The sequence below is a fragment of the Platalea leucorodia genome (genome assembly GCF_965183815.1).
Source record: "Platalea leucorodia genome assembly, chromosome: 7".
NCBI classification, from domain to species: domain Eukaryota; kingdom Metazoa; phylum Chordata; class Aves; order Pelecaniformes; family Threskiornithidae; genus Platalea; species Platalea leucorodia.
Window position 1 is genome coordinate 3979123 of NC_138829.1, and position 16191 is coordinate 3995313.

At 45.7% G+C, this 16191-nt stretch overlaps 1 protein-coding gene across 1 annotated transcript; it reads left to right on the plus strand.

Moving 5' to 3' along the window:
- The first annotated feature begins 1181 nt into the window (after positions 1 to 1181).
- On the plus strand, positions 1182 to 14004 carry PSMC6 (proteasome 26S subunit, ATPase 6). The gene is made up of 14 exons (XM_082317209.1): positions 1182 to 1326; positions 2054 to 2133; positions 2472 to 2511; positions 2723 to 2775; positions 6435 to 6502; positions 6942 to 7056; positions 8017 to 8104; positions 8273 to 8334; positions 8425 to 8548; positions 8910 to 8971; positions 10015 to 10135; positions 10226 to 10306; positions 12327 to 12398; positions 13521 to 14004. The coding sequence occupies exons 1-14, from the start codon at positions 1200 to 1202 to the stop codon at positions 13637 to 13639; spliced, it is 1212 nt and encodes a 403-aa protein (XP_082173335.1). The 5' UTR covers positions 1182 to 1199; the 3' UTR covers positions 13640 to 14004.
- Positions 14005 to 16191: the final 2187 nt, after the last annotated feature.

Genomic DNA, 16191 nt, shown 5'->3' on the forward strand with positions numbered 1-16191 from the left:
TGAGAATTCATTTACATAACCGTAAGATTTCCTGGAACTTATTAACATATGCAAATGTCCGATCCGCATGCATAGTCATCTCCCGTGGTGGTGTTCAAGTGGTCTTTGAGGGTCTTCAGATGAAGGCTCGTAGTCTTCTTCACTGTGTTCGCTGGTTGACCTTTGCTTCTGTGCAAACTCAGTCCTAGGATCACATAAACAGTGTCCTTCAAGGCTGTTGTCATTCTTCTGTGACCTCCTATCTTCCGCGCACTTGTTCTCCCAAGGCCCAGTTGTCTGAGATGGGATTATCCCAAAGCCCCCTTATCCTGCAACCATTCTAACTACTCTTTAAATCACAAAGGCCTTTCTTTTGTTTAGTTAAGTGACTAAGATATTTAAAATATCCTCCTTGCCCCTAGGCTTTAATTCGTTCAGGGGGCATTTTGATGCGGTGGCTTTGTCTGTCTTGGCTTTAACCCTTTCAGGGGGACGTGGCCAGGGCCGGTCTTCTCCTGGCAGCGGCCTGGGTGTTCCGCGGCCTGCACGGAGCAAGGGGTGGCCCTGCCCCGGGGGAGAGGCTGCCGACGGGGCTCCCTCCCTCCCGCCGAGCAGGAGGGCGAGGGTGTGCGGAGCGGGGGCAGCGGGCACGGCCCACCGCAGCCGCCGCTCGCCCCCGTTCCCTCACGGACCCACGGGCCCGGCTGCGCGAGGGAGGCGGCCGGGCGCTCCTGTGCCCACGGGCCGCGGTCGCTCCTTAAGCCCTAAACTCCTACCGGTCAGCACCGAAAACACCTTTGCCGGTTCAGTTAATGGCGTTTATTAGCGGGCTGTGAACGGCCTCGCGACTCGTCTTTTTGTCTTTTTCCTTGACGGCTTCAAAGCTCCCGAGCGGCCTAAGCGCGGGGGAGCCGCCTCTGACAGGAAACCCTGGCGCGACGGCTGAGGAGAGGAGCCGCGGGGGGCTCCCGGGGAGGCTCGGCGGGGCTGTTACTCGTGCCAGACGCCGTGGTGCGCGGGTACACGCCCACGTATAGAGACCTATAGATCCATAGGGGCAGGCGCCGGGCGGGCGGCCCGCACGACGCCCGGCGGGAGGTTGGCGCCCGTGGCGCTGCGCACGCGCCGCGCGCGGCCTCCGCGGCGGCAGGGGGCGCTGCGAGGCGGGGAAAGGCGGGCGGGCGCGGGCGGGCGGGCGCGCGGCCCTGCCCCCGGCGGCCATGGCCCTTCCCGGCATTCCCTATGAGCGGCGGCTGCTCATCATGGCGGACCCGAGAGACAAGGCGCTGCAGGACTACCGCAAGAAGCTGCTGGAGCACAAGGAGATCGACGGCCGCCTGAAGGAGTGTGAGCGTCCACCCGGGGCGGGGGGATGGCCGCCGCCGCTCAGCGGCCCGGGGAGCCCTGAGGAGGGAGCCCGCCGGCCGCCGCTGTCCGCGCTTCGTCATGGGCCCGGCCGGGCTGAGGGGAGGGAAGGAGGGAGGGCGGGGACCGGGCCGGAGCGCTGCCGGTGGCGGCGGGAGGGCCGCCACAGCTCGGTGGCTGCTGTCCTTTCCCCTCGGGAGAGCCCGGCGGGGCAGCCCGGGCCGCGGGTACTGCCCCCGGCCTTGGGGCGGGCGGGAGGGTCGGGCCCCGCCGCCGCCAGATCGAGCCGGGCGATTTTCCTCCCTCAGCCTTTCCCCCCCGTAAAGTTTTTCTGCCAGCTTTTTATTTTCCTCTTGCAACCGTCCTCTGTCACATCGTTCTGGCGGTAGCACGTCCCCCGGTGTAAATGTCAGTGCCGTACAGGGGCACAGATACCTTTGAATCCGAGCTTTTAAAACTCTGGATTGGGTTTTTAGACACTTTCCGCAGAGTGGAAATAATTCTTATTTCACAAATAAGAGTCGCCACTGTGCTGAGGGTGTGCAGGCCCCGGAGCTGCTGAGCAGGGCCCCCACAGTGCTGGCAGACTGGGTGTGCGGATCTCCCCCGGTCCAACTCTGCCTGCTGCTTTTCTGCTGGGAAAGGGCCTGGTCCTGAGCTACTGTTGGATTGAACATTAGCAAAATCCTCTGTTTCTTTCTTTTTCTAGTAAGGGAACAGCTGAAAGAGCTCACCAAGCAATATGAAAAGTCAGAAAATGATCTCAAAGCCTTGCAGAGTGTCGGGCAGGTACGTGAGAGAAACGAGGTCGTCGCAGCCTTGGGGGTGGTTGACAGCGAACTTGCCTGGAGGTAGCATTTAAGTCCATTTTTGGTATTGAGAAAGAGTACAGCTGATGGAAAGAGGGGCCATGCCGCCAGGAACAGACACGCCAAGCGTATGGGTTGGAGAGGTTTTCTGTGTTTGTCCTGGTTGACAGAGATGTGTTAAAGAAATGGAAGTGCTGGCAAACAGCGTGAAGGAGGAGAAAAAATTTCAAAGGTGACAGTCATCTTCCATGTCCTGAAACATGTTATTTTGCAATGGTAATTTATCTGTAGGCTAATACTGCATTTATTCTTTTGCAGATTGTTGGCGAGGTTCTTAAACAGCTAACAGAAGAGAAATGTAAGTACGCTGGACTGTTACATTCTTTGACATCTTGAAAATAAGCTTTTGTAGTTAAAATCTGGCTAAAGATTTGGAGGAGTAAAGAATTAGAGTATCAGCAATTGAATATTGGCAGAAAAATATCATATACTGGATAGTTCAGAAGCATAATTCAGAGCAGTGAATCAAGTAAATTTGATTTTTTTTTTCTTCGATCTTCTCTCTCCAGTCATTGTGAAGGCTACAAATGGACCAAGATATGTGGTTGGCTGTCGTCGTCAGGTAGCTGATCTATGTGAAAGTTTGCTTTGGTCTTGATTATTAGCATTGCTTTTGATAAACTGGGTTCTTAGTGGGATTAAGCATTTTCTTCTTTAAGGTGTATATGGCTGTTTTACACTGGTGTCTGCTTGCCCTCTCCCTTCGTAGCTGGTGGTAGTGTAACTTCCCAGTAAAGATAAACAGTCCAAAACATCCCTGGAACCTTTTATTCTTTTCATTGGGTTGAAGCTCTGTCTTTCTGCCTGATTTTGAACTCTGAAAATTAATCAGCTGTGTAAGGTCTCCCTTGCTATGTTGTGAACAAAGCATATGACCATTACTGTCATAGTGCCGAGCTTCAGATTTAGTGTTATACAACTATATATATTTGTTTCTCATGCTTTTACACTCCGCTTCAATAAATAATGCTGGTAGGCAAGGTCCCTGTTCTAAATGCTCCGGGGGATTTTTATTTGTCCGTAATGATCTTAAAAAAAAAAGCCTTGTCACTGCCAGCCTAGGAGACAACAGCTTTTTTACCTACACCAAATTCTATAGAAGTTAGACGCTTTAATACACAACCTTCCTTACAGCATAATCCATCTTCTGCTGTAGCCAGCAAGAACCACTTAGAGGTACTCTCTGCTTTTTATTTTTATGCAAAAGTCTAAAGGATGTAGAGCAGAGGTTCAAAAACTGCGTGTTGGTTAATTGAGCACTGAATGTGACCCACTCAGAGTAACTAAAACCCATAGATGGGCTGTTCCTTACCAAAGCTGCCTCTGAAGCAGGAACCACAACACTTGGTAGACATGTTGTGCAACTGCAGAGCCATTGGGGGGCAAAAGTGAATCTCTAGTTAGATTTTATTACACTCATCCCTGACTTTGAGAAATGGAAGCGAAGAAGGGTGTGTATGAGATGTGAGAGTGTAAGGTATCTGAACAGAGAATAGCGGCCCCAGGGAAGGATCGTGTATCCTGAGGAGGCAGCAGCAGTTTACTGAGTTATTTTAATGCACAAATAAGTGTAAGATCTTTTTAACAGCTGTGACCTCTCAGTGCATCTTGAACTGATTCCTTTATGGTGGGGAAAGGTAACTGCAGTTGAGGTTTGAACACATTACAATTGTAGCATGTTCTCCTCTGTTATGGAAATTGTAAAAAACAGAAATTCCTTCAGTAAAAGGAGCACAGGTGTACTGTTGGTGTTAGAGGCGGCTTTCCTGTCTCTTTCTGAAGAGAAACCGATGTCATTACAGAATTTACTGATTCTATGTAAAGAAAGAAAACGTGTTTGCAAGACTAACGTGCAAATGTTTTGCAGTACCCAGAATCTCTGGATTAGCTTAAGGTTGGTACATGGAAGTTAAATTGAGAACAGTGTAATAGAACTCCAACACAGAAAAGTTAAACCAGCTCTATTGAGGTGATTCGTCCGTAATGGTGGTGTGGTGGCTGTGGGAGCCGAGGCGACAAGCGAGGGGCAGAGCGGGGAGCCTGCTGTACGCTGAGGAATTTAAAAAGGGGGGCGGAGAGAGATTTCTAGCTGTCAGAGGAATTCCTGGGGAAGGCCCACAATTAACAATACTTAGCGATAAGCAGCGAACAAAACTCTTGCAGTAAGTATTTTCCTGTGATGTTGACTCTGTCAATGGATTATACATTTTTCAGTAAGGATGGACCTTTTCTTCTCCTTTTAGAGACAAACTATTTGAGAAACGTGGGTACCAGCAAGTGTGTTAGTTCATGTAGTGTATGTACAGATATCCTTGGCTTTCCTCGAGCATACCGATGCAATATGTTTTTGCTTGCATAAAACATCTGCAAGAATTGCTACTATTGAAATGCTCTTTAAATACGTAATTGTAAGCTCCGTCCCTTTCAAGATGTTATGGTGCAAACTCACTGTTCTCTTTCACCGGAATGAACAAAATATTTTTCTGGAACAGAAGTATACTTAATTCCACTTGGGGACATGTGAGGCAGTCTTGAGGTTCTGTGTTGAAATGGAGATAAATGCGAAGGAATAGGTTGCGCTTGGCTGAGCCTGGCATTGCAGCATGTACTTTCAAGTTTTTTCTTCAGTAAAAACACACTTTGATCTTACAAGATCCTTGATTTGATACCAGAGACTAAATAAACATCTCCATGATTGTTTTCAAAAAATATCAATAATTTCCCATGGGGTGTTTCACAGACTAGAACTAGTTTTTGATCAAAGTCCTTGTGGCTGTGCTGCGCTGCTGAGGAAGGGGAGCGACGCTGTTTAAATTGAAACAAAATTACTTCCCTATCTAAAGTGCATTTCCTAAGGAATTCAAGGTCAAGCGGTTTCTCTTTGTTTTCTTTCCACTGCAGAATAACTTAAATCTATTGGGCAATGTTGAATCTGATAGAATTTCAAGCTTTTACAGATTTCTTAAGATTAGGCAGCTGGAAAGAGGTCTTGTTAGTGACCCCAGTAAGGGCAGAGCGACACTTTGATCCTGAACACTTCTAGAGACTGAAGAGCCCACGTGGGCAAGGCACCTTATAAATTCCCCTGGTGGAATGGCAAGCTTCAGGCAGTGCTTGCAAACAGTTGTCAAAATCTCTGTTGTTCAGATGCCGTGTCGGTAAAGCTCAGAATAAATAGGTTTCATATTCTTCAAATGTGGATTGAGTACCTCTTTTTTTTTTTTTTTTTTTTTTAAATAAAGAAGAAATAAGAGTGGTGAGGTTATCTCTATGATCGTTGTTCAAGGTTGTGTTGTGTGAGAGGTGAGACTGCTCTCCTAGACCAGGTTTCTTAAAAACAAGGTGAGGAACGCAAGTTAGTTGTTTTAATCCCAGGAGAATTTAGCGAGGGGTACTGGAATAGGGCTGCTAATGTGTTTGAAAACGTCATAAAAATGGAGTAAGCAGATAAAAACTGCTGAGGCAGATGAGTAGGGCATCTGAGGTAAATGATAGCAAAACAATAACAACTGGAACAGCTGACTTTGAAGGCAGGATATAACGGGATATGTGAAAATATGCAGATGATGGAAGGCTTGGAGAAAATAGGTTAGGAGCATCTGTTCACCCTTTCTGTCAGTCCAGAAATGAGAGAGCCATTGAGGAGAAGGGTGGCAAGTTCGGACTCAAATGGGCAGGCTGTTCCCTGTGTCCTTAAAGGAGGATTGCTTGCTTGTTCTGAAAGGGCTGGTTCTGTCCTGTGTTGAGCAGAGGGGAGGATTAGATCTCTCACTAATCCAGTCAGATTGACAGCAGTAAAAAAAAAAAAAAAAAATTACAGTCTAGAAAACAGTATTTTCAAAAGTGGCAGAGGTACGTTAATGACTTGCTGTTCGAGATCTATTTCAACGTTAACACAAATTCTTCCTGTGGTCTGGTTTAGCTTTGCGGGTGTCCAGTTGTCACAACCAACAGGTTCATTGGTCTAGGCCGGCTCCTGGATCGCTTCTCCCGAAGGTCATGTTCCCATGAAACAGCTTTTTCCCAGTTTAAGCATTCTCCAAAATGGCAGTGACAGGGACACGGTGTTTAATAAGCGAGCTGCTTGGCCTGTACCTCAGTAGCCTTGTTTTCTTCTTCTGTGTGACTGAGCAAAGAGTGCAAGCTACAGCAAACATCTTGGCTAAAACCAGCCATTGTTTTGGAGTGTGGTTCTAATAGAAATACCTTCTTTGTGACTAGCTTGACAAAAGTAAGCTGAAGCCGGGGACAAGAGTTGCTCTGGATATGACCACTCTGACTATTATGAGGTAGGTTTCTGCTCTACAGCTGCTCTTCTGCTCATCATGTAAAGGGGGGAAAAACAGTGATCGGAGTAGGTGACACAGAGGTTTGAATAATCAGTTCTGTAATATTTTGTAGATGTGTTGTGCAAAGTAGTGCTTAAGTAAGGACAGTTACGTTCAGGGAAGACTTATGTGTCTATTATATATGGTTTAAAAAGAAATTGGTTTCAAAAAAATCAGTTACAACTCAGCATTTTCAACAGTTTTTTAAGCTTTCGTTTGTTTGGTTTAAAACTTGAAAAAGTTTGCTAGGTTTGGGGTTTATTCTGTTTTTTCAACAAACGTCTTGTTATCAAGGTGGGAGGAGAAGAAATAATTTTCATAGTTGCTGTAAAATTTATTGCGATAACTATAAATGTGTCCGCACAATGAAAAATGTCTACTCTTAACTCGTTTTTTCCAGATATTTGCCAAGGGAAGTGGATCCATTGGTTTATAATATGTCTCATGAAGATCCAGGGGATGTCTCATATTCTGAGATTGGAGGGTTGTCGGAACAAATCAGAGAGCTGCGAGAGGTACCCAGCATCTCAAAAACGCCTATCAAATAGTGGTATATCTTCTGAGTGAAGTTTTTCAGCGGAAAAATGTCTTGCTGGTGTTTGTCCTAAACTATCATGAGACAGGCTGTTAAAGGATCCTATCAGATGAGTGATTTCCATGTTTCATTAACTTAGATGACATTTTCCTGTACTAGAAGATAACGTCTAGTGCGTATATTTTTTTTTTCCTAGTATATAGAAAGTGTGGTTTAAATGTTTTCCAGCTTTGGAATTGTCTTTGTGACAAACAGCGACGTGATTGCGAGGTGCTGGTGCGCTCATACTGAAGTAATCCTGTTAGTCTGGGCATCAGTGCTGCAGCCCAGGACCGCGGGTGTTTGAAGACGAGCTGGTGCTGCTGTGCGCCGGCTGACTGTCACAGAGGTCGGTTGTGTGCTGTGCGCACACCTTACAGTGGCAGAGAAAGATTATTCTGTCAACGAAGCCCGATTCTCAAACTGGGTTATAACTTCTCTCTACTGTTACAGAAGCTTGGATTGAGATTAAAATGAAGCAAATCCTTTAAAGAAGAGGGTTTGAAGGATCCGAGACCCTTTAGGCTAAGGGAGTCAAGTGGGAGGGCATAGTTAGGATTGACAACCGACAAACCAAACTTGAATTCTGCACAAAACCGACTGGAATCGCTCTGGGTAGTTGTATCGTGACAGTAGCAACACACGATTTAAGCAAAGAGCACCAAGAGAAACAAGCCATTGCAGAGCTGAAGTCTGAACAGCAAGGGCAGGATTGTGGCTCGATCCATTGGATCAGTCTGACATTTCCTTACTTTACTGTTTCTCATACAAAATATGCTGCACAGGTGAATAAGAGTACAGGTATCTGGAGAACAGCCTGGCAAGTGTACCGCTGGCTTCCTGGGGTGGCTGATCAGTTGGAAAACTCAGAGGCTCCGTTTGTTTATCTGTCTCTTCACAGGTAATAGAATTGCCACTTACAAACCCAGAATTATTCCAGCGTGTGGGAATTATACCTCCAAAAGGCTGTTTGCTCTACGGCCCCCCTGGTGAGTCTCATGACAGGGTAACAAATGCTTAGTTGTCCCTCTCAGACTGTGGCAATAGCCTTGTCTTTTTCTTTTTTGTTCCTTTTTTTTTTCTTTCTTTTTTTTAAAAGTCACTGGCATGCCACCTTGGGTTACCAGTTAAACAGCTTCAATCTCTTGTCTGTCCAGGTACAGGGAAAACACTTCTGGCCAGAGCTGTTGCTAGCCAGCTTGATTGCAACTTCCTAAAGGTACTGTCATTTTACTCTTGCACTCAGGCACATGCCCACGTGCTTAATCTCTTTGCACTCCAGTCTCTTCACTCGTGTGTCTTTCAAAAGGTGGTGTCGAGTTCGATAGTGGACAAGTACATTGGCGAAAGTGCTCGACTGATCAGAGAGATGTTCAATTATGCCAGAGATCATCAGCCGTGTATCATTTTCATGGATGAGATAGATGCTATCGGTAAGGCTAATGGCCTGGAGGATGGCTGGAGTCTCCTTTTAATGCTGAAATTAGCTATAAAGCGACAGTCTCTCTTCTCAAAAGAGCGTGCATGTATGTTTCGTTAGAAGAAACGTAACGGGACAAGTGGCTCGGCTTCCTCCTGGAGCTTTTACAGCTAGCTTAGAACCATACCTGTACGCATCTGGCTTAGATAGTTTTGACTATATTGAAAAGCATTTTAAAATGTGTGTGTTTAACTTTTTAAATACCACCCTTCCTTCCCCCCCAGTTTAAAAGGGATACCTAATTGTCTTCAGACTTAGTATTATATGGAGGCAAAAATAAAAGTACTGTAACTTACGAGTTTGGTCTGCTGCAGGTGGTCGTCGTTTTTCTGAAGGCACCTCAGCTGACAGAGAAATTCAGAGGACTCTGATGGAGGTGAGTGTCTCATCCCTGATTAGGTTCTGTACAGTCCACACTAAATAATAACACAGGTGTGAATTGTTACACTATGATCCGGCTCGTTAGAACTTTTTCTGAGTTAATAATCTGAAGCTAAAAGTGAACTAGATGCTGCTTTTACAAAAGACAGCTGCACATCTGGGTAACTCAGCCATGAATGCAGCTTGGAGACGGATTGAAAGAATTTTTAAAATGGCTAAAATTATTTGGGTTATTTTCTCTTCTTACTGTGACTTGACTTTGCTACTGCTGACTGCATCTTTGAAGGTTTGGAGGGCTTCCTCCTTAAAGAGAGGGAAGCAGCGCTTGTCTCTTAATCCCAAAGGCTATACAATTTTAGAACTGTTACAGTTTGATTTTCAAAAGTAGGAGAAGTAGTTGTATTTCTTTGTTTCTCTACTAATCGCTCTGGTAAACTGGGTTGTGTGAAGAGAATTTTAAAACGACTGGTGACAATTAAGAATTCTGAGGCTAACGGGAAACTTCATTGGCCTGTGTTTGCAAACAGTTTGCCTGGTTCAAAAGAACATGTCTGCCTTGCACAAAGAATTAAATCGCTGTGATCAAAGAGGAAGTACTTTGAATCTTCACAATGAAATGTCTTCGTGTGTGTGTGTGTGTATTGGTATTCTAGAGGCTGTTCTTCGAGTCTGATTTGAATGTCCTGGGCTGAGTGCAATGCAATCAAAATGCGTCAGCCAACCATTGGCTCCTTTAGTGCTTGCACTCTTTTCGTTGCCTTTTTGTTTTAGCCAAGTCTTTCACGTTTGAGCTCTGCTTTGCTCAATATCTTTTTCTCTGGGCAAAGCATTTTCAGTGTCTCTGTTAAGCTCTTTTTTATTGCGTATAGAACATGCAGGGAGCTGTGGCCTTCCATTAGTTTTTTTTCTGATTCATCTGTACCGCTTTTATATCTTGGTGAAAACACTATGCAGAAAATAAGTGCAATAGATCATACTAGGAGGGTTTTGGCTTGTTTAAAAAAAAAAAAACAAACCCAAACCTCTGTTTTCTGTTAGTTATTGAATCAGATGGATGGATTTGATACTCTGCACAGAGTTAAAATGATCATGGCTACTAACAGACCAGACACGCTGGATCCTGCGCTTCTGCGGCCTGGAAGACTGGATAGAAAAATCCGTGAGTTACTACTTCACGCTGGCTGGAAGGAGGATGTCATCCATATGGATTGTGGTTTTCTGTTTTTCTTAAAGCTGTAATTCTTTCTAGATATTGATCTACCAAATGAACAAGCCAGATTGGACATTTTGAAGATTCATGCAGGTCCTATCACTAAACATGGTGAAATAGGTAAGTAGGAAACTGCCTGGATGTCCTTCCTACTTCTGTTTGTAAAAACGTGAAGAGGGTGAGTTGTTACGATGACTCCGCCCCTTGCACCGGCCACACAACTTCCTCTATCTTGGAATTCTACCTTTTTTTTTTTTTTTTTTTTTTTAATGCATCCTGATGAAATTGTTGCTAAGTCCTTCCTTTCCAAAGGAAAACTGAATATAAACCCTTGGAGCACAGTTGTAAACTGGAAAATCAATGTGATTCTCACCAGGTAGTTTCCTGTTTCTAAAGGAATAGCTTAGTGCAAGTAAAGAGCATTTTCATTAGCCCCCCCCCCCCCCCCCCCAAGAAAGAAAAATTGCTGCTGCAGAAGTCTGAAAACAACAAAGAATCTTTAAAAGTCATGGAGAAACTTACTGTGGAGTTCAGAGATGGCGTAATGAAAACTTTATTATCTGAAACAAAGCCTGCCTTTGGTTAGTGGTGTAGAGAGCTCTCTCCAGAGCGTGAGGGAAAGTCTCTCTCAGATAAAATGGGGAAGGTTCATTTCATGGCTGTGTTACTCCAAGCTGCCCAGAGTCTTAGTTTCACAGGGACATTTCAGAGCTTTCCTCAAGAAAATTGTAGTTGTGATTTGCCTTTAAAAGGACATTGGCTGCCTTTTATTTCCGTAAGGCCCCGCAGACCCTGCCTGCTTGTTCCCCGCCTCTGCTGACAGGAGCTGTTCGTGCAGCCCGGCAGCGCGGTCTGGATGGCGGAGCTGATCTCGTTCACCATCTGGCTGCATAAACAGCTGCAGCTCAATAGAGGGGGCGGCTCGGAGTGGGAATGAGCTGGGGGAGGGCGAGAGGGATGAGGATTGCCTTTCTTAGCAGCAGTGTTGGCTTAAACATGCATGCGACTGTAGTCTTAAGATAGAGAAGAAGCTCCAAAAGCAAATCATGAACCTGAGGTGAAGTGCTTCATCCTTTTTCTCGTTTCGTCGGGTGCTGGAGTGGAAACAGGGTAGGATCATTCCTTTACACCATTTAGCAAGGTGAGCTGTCGGATGGGTGCTAGCTAGATTTCTCAGCGTGATGTGGGAAGACTCTGGTGCTCGGCTTTGAGATCCTGAAAGGAAGTCCAGAACTTATCGGCAAGGTGGGGCGTGAATTGCGTTAAAATCCTAAGATAATGACCTGTTCCAGGTTCCAGCGTGAGATTCTCCTGCTCTAGTACTGGGGTCTGCTGAAGACTCTACACTTAGCAAACCTTGCCGTGTTCGACATTGCTTAGTCCCCTCGCTTTTTTTTTTTTTTTTTTGACTTTCCAGTTATGGGGAGACTTGTTCATAGCACGTTGTGCTACACGGAATTAAATAAAGTTGAAGAAATTTCTAATATCTAGGGTTTTTTTGATTCTTAAGATAAAATCTTTCAGTTCAAATGTTTTGAATTTCATACAGAAGGTAAACTGTTCTGAAAAGTTTTGCAGACAGTTGATCCTTTTTTTTTTTAATAAGCAGCCTTGCACAAATCAGAACTTGCCAGAGGCTCAACAGTGTTTTAGAAATTGATTCTGGAAACTATAACCGTAGTAGCCACTTTTTTAGTAAATATATGTGCATAAAATATCAGGCTTAATATATCAAGACATTAAATGCCTTTAATAGATGCAGTTGTTATAAGCGGAAAGGGACTGAATTATGATCACTTGGAGAGACGTTTTCTGGTTTTTTACATCATTTAAATGATAAGAACATTGCCTTGATGTAGCTTTTCTTGCATTTCATGTTGATGCTTGTAACCGCAAGTTAGTAACTTTGGGATTTAATTCTATAATATGGGCTTTTGGCTGCAATACATTTCTGTTTTAATGAAAGGGGTAATACAGCTGATGATTTCAGTTAATTTAATTTATCAGTCTAGTGGACAGCTATGTATTTGCGCTGGAATCAAAGTAAAGTGTTTCTTTGTTAGCTGGATACGTATTTTGCTGGCATCCGTAACGGGAAGTGTGAATTTATTTCTAATTGGCATTTGTGTTTTATGAATAGATTATGAAGCAATTGTGAAGCTTTCAGATGGCTTTAATGGAGCGGACTTGAGAAATGTCTGTACTGAAGCAGGTATTTTCTTCACTCTTAATTTTGATGTGCTAAGTCTTGGTTAACGTTAAACAGTTGAGCTGTTTCTCCGAGACTTCTGTCAGTGGATTAAAATCAGGAGGTCAAAAATGTTCTGCTGGAACACAGCGCATGTTCACTGACGCTCGCTGTTTTATTCCTTTCTGAAGGGCTCGATAGCTTTTACTTGATGGAAACGTTTAGCACCTGGACAGTAGCAAAAATGCCAGAACAGTTGCATATTCACAGCATGTCACGCGTGTCTGGGCTGTTGAGCGTCAGCAGCAGCACGGTGATGTGCCCTGAAGCTTCGATAGAACAACTTGAACAAAATCTCTGTTCTTTCTTCCAAGTTTTCTTATGACCTATACAGTCACGCAGAACTTGATTCTTTATGTCCTCTAAGGTTACAGACAAGTCTTTTAGTCGGTCTGCAGATAAACCAGCTGGGCCTACGACGAGTCCAGCTGATGCGTGCAGGTCTGCAGCCGGGGGGGAGCAGCAGCGCCGCCCCCGTGGGACATTGCTAATATCCCCTGCCGTACGCAGGCTGGATCCACGTGGACTTCTGTGGGTTTGGGCCCTGTCCTGTGACATGCGTGGTATAAAAGATCTCTGTAGTTCGGGTTCAGCATGATGGGAGGAGAAAAAACAGCCATGCCGTTTCTGAGCTGGAGCTGGCCTTCAGCCACCTCTTGGCTGAGTATCGTGATACATGTCACGCTATCCCGTAAGGACTAGATACGTTCCAGAAACGGCGATAGTACCCTTTTTTCTCCTTTTTGCGAAGCATCCAAGTCTCTTAGTACCTGGGTGACTGGAGAGTTAATACTATTTTATGCTTTTTCCACGTTATAAATTGATTGTACGCTTAGGGTTTGCCTACGTGGGAAAGCTGAGTAACACAGTAAATACACTCGTAGTTTAAAACAAGGTCTACGTTTCTTAGTCTCTGGTTCAGAAAGGTGACCTCATTGAAGTTTAATCCTTTTCCCAACCTCCCAGAGTTGCATGTGACAGTCTGCATGCAGACAGCATACCTTGGATCCATTTTCCCTTTAATTTGAGTGAATCTTTGCTGCAAGGAGCACCAACTTACTCTTGCTGTTAAATTATTCTTCGCAGGTATGTTTGCGATCCGTGCCGATCATGACTTTGTAGTTCAGGAAGACTTCATGAAAGCTGTTAGAAAAGTGGCTGATTCTAAGAAGCTGGAGTCCAAGCTTGACTACAAACCTGTTTAAATTAACCGTGTAATTTGTGATTGACTGCCCACGTCGTACTGGGTTAATGTATAAAAAGAGAGAAATAATGTACCTCTTGGTTATTATTGTAAGGTGTTTGTGTAACGTGTAGCTAGTAATTTGATAACACTAGTTGCAAGTTGGCTACAGAAGTGTGTTTTCTGTACAGTTCTGAAATACAATATTAATTACAGCCTAGGTTAAGTAAAATGTGTGGAGATGCGTTCTCTTAGCAATTACGGCATGAATTTATAAATGTGCCTGAATGGGTTAGCGGACTTTAAGAAAGTCAGTTTGTTTCTTGACTTTTTATATTAGTAAATTCCCCAAACAGTTTATGAATAAAACCTGTTTAAATCTGCTTATCTCCATGTACCTTCTCTAACTCTTGAAGAGAGTTGAATTTGAGTATTTGAAGAGCAACTTTTCTCCGGCGTAGGGATTGTATTGGGGTCCTATGCCTTACACACCAGACTGAGGCAACCTTTCCCTCAGACGGCAGAGGGACACGTGCTGTTTACTCCTTCGCTGCTGAAGTCTGGGAAGAGGATTTAATTATTGCTCAGAATGCAGGAGGCAAACGAGTCTTTTAAACTGTTTGCCGTCTTCCCTTATGCTGGGATGACTCCTGTGCTGAATGCCAGTTGATGGGCAAAAGCATCCACGTGGAGGTGCAGAAACTGATGGCAGTTTGGTATATAAAAGTTTTGATTATTTTGGGGTGGTGGGGGAGATACACGAGATGGATTTCCTTTCCAATTCCCAGTTTCAGCTGCTCTATATAGGCAGGAACTGTCCAATATACTTTGAACCTGTGCCGCTTCTGGAGCTCGAAGTGACGTACCTAACGCTTCTGGAGCTCGAAGTGACGTACCTAACGCTTCTGGAGCTCTGAAGAGGGCTTTGCCTTACGAGGTTGGAATTTGGCCGTATGCGGGTTGCCTTTGTGCTCCCTGGGAGTTGACTGCTGCAGCTGTTTGAGTACTCACTGAAACAGAAATAAAAACGCAGAGGCTAAGGTGTTGGTGTTCTTAAGGGCATCTGTCGCTATGCCTTATTTTTGTTTTCTAATCGGTTCCCCACCCAGGGATGTGCGTGCGGATCGACCGACTGCGCTCCGCGACTTGCCTCGGTTGGACTGGGACAGGAGTGTACTGGACTGTACTTCTGGCTACTTCCAATTTTCCTAATTGGATTAGTCTGGGCATGCTCAGCTGACAGACAAGTACATTAGATTAACTCCAGATTTGCCAGGAAACACACTGCTGAACAGCATCTCCCGGGTGGTTTTAATAGCCACGGTTGTATTCTTTTCCCTATCCCTGTGAGACAAAACAGGTAGCGTAAGGTGTAAAGTGGTTAAAACAGGCCAGGGCACAATATTTTCATCTTTATATGGCTAATGGTTGTTACGGACCTTTTTTCTGGTTAGTATGAAAACTTCCTATCGTGATTGCGTCAGGAGCATCACGATGCAAATGTCAGTTTTAGTTTAACACCCTTTTGAGTGCAGCTCGTAGAGAGCTGCTGGGTCTGGGTGCTACAGCCAGTGGGCTTGGAACAATTAGAAAATTAAATTAAAATCTGTTTCTGAGCACTGCAGTGACGTAAAGAGTGAGCTGAGCTTCTGGCGGTACCTTGGAGGAGGGTAAAAGGTGGCAAACCGTTTCCTAAAGCCCTGGGAGTGCTTAGAGCTCATTTTTGAAGTTCAGGCCATAAGCTAAGGCTACCGACACCCGTTCCCGTTCCAGACGCCAGCTGGAGGTGGGAGCTGCGGTTTTAGTGTTGCTTTCTCCTTCGCCGTTGCCTTTTTTCATCTTTCACTGGAAGGAAATTGCGGTGCTGAAAGAACGGTTGCTGAAACGTGATGGTCGAAGGTTTCTCAAGGGGGAAATGAGCAAATGAGCAAAATGTTTCAATAGTTTGGGGTGATATCTTAAAGAGTTCAGCAGAGCATGGGACCAGGGAACATCAAAAAGTGGAAAAATAGCTTCCTGCCCCAAGACTGGTGTGTCATCTCCCACACGCGAAGAGGACCTGTTCGAAAACGACCCCGTTTGCAGCATCAGCTAAAATTTGAGGCAGGCAGCGTCCTTCTGATGGCGGATAAAGCAGGTGCCTGCTCGCCAAAATGGAAGCGGTTTGATCTGCCTGTGAGGAGAAAAGAGACCGCAAGCAATGGCGGGGCGAGGGGAAGGCGACGAGAAGAACGTCTTCGGAAGCGCTAATGGCGGCGACATGGCGGGGAGCGCGCCCGAGGCGTGAGGCGCTTCGGGCCTGAGCGTCGACGGGAGAAGCAGAACCCGTGGCGGGAAAGGGGCCTGTTGAAGAAGTTTTAATTGGGGTTAATGGTTAATTAACGAACGGGGGGAGCTGACGGCGCTTCCCGCCCGCAGCCGGGGGACGGCCCCCGTGAGGAGGAGGGGGGAGCGGGCGCCGGTTGGCGCCTCACGGCGGCGGGAGCGCGGCCGCCGTTGGTGCGGGCGGGGCGGTTGGGGCGGGGGCGGAGGCGGTGCCGCCGCTGGAGCGGAGCCCGGGGGCGGGCGGCGGCG

Bases quoted from the DNA above. Each gene is read 5' to 3' on its own strand.
- PSMC6 (XM_082317209.1), top strand. From the start codon at position 1,200: ATGGCCCTTCCCGGCATTCCCTATGAGCGGCGGCTGCTCATCATGGCG. The intron at 10,136-10,225 runs GTGAGTTACTAC...AATTCTTTCTAG, and splicing joins AAGACTGGATAGAAAAATCC to ATATTGATCTACCAAATGAA. The intron at 12,399-13,520 runs GTATTTTCTTCA...TATTCTTCGCAG, and splicing joins AAATGTCTGTACTGAAGCAG to GTATGTTTGCGATCCGTGCC.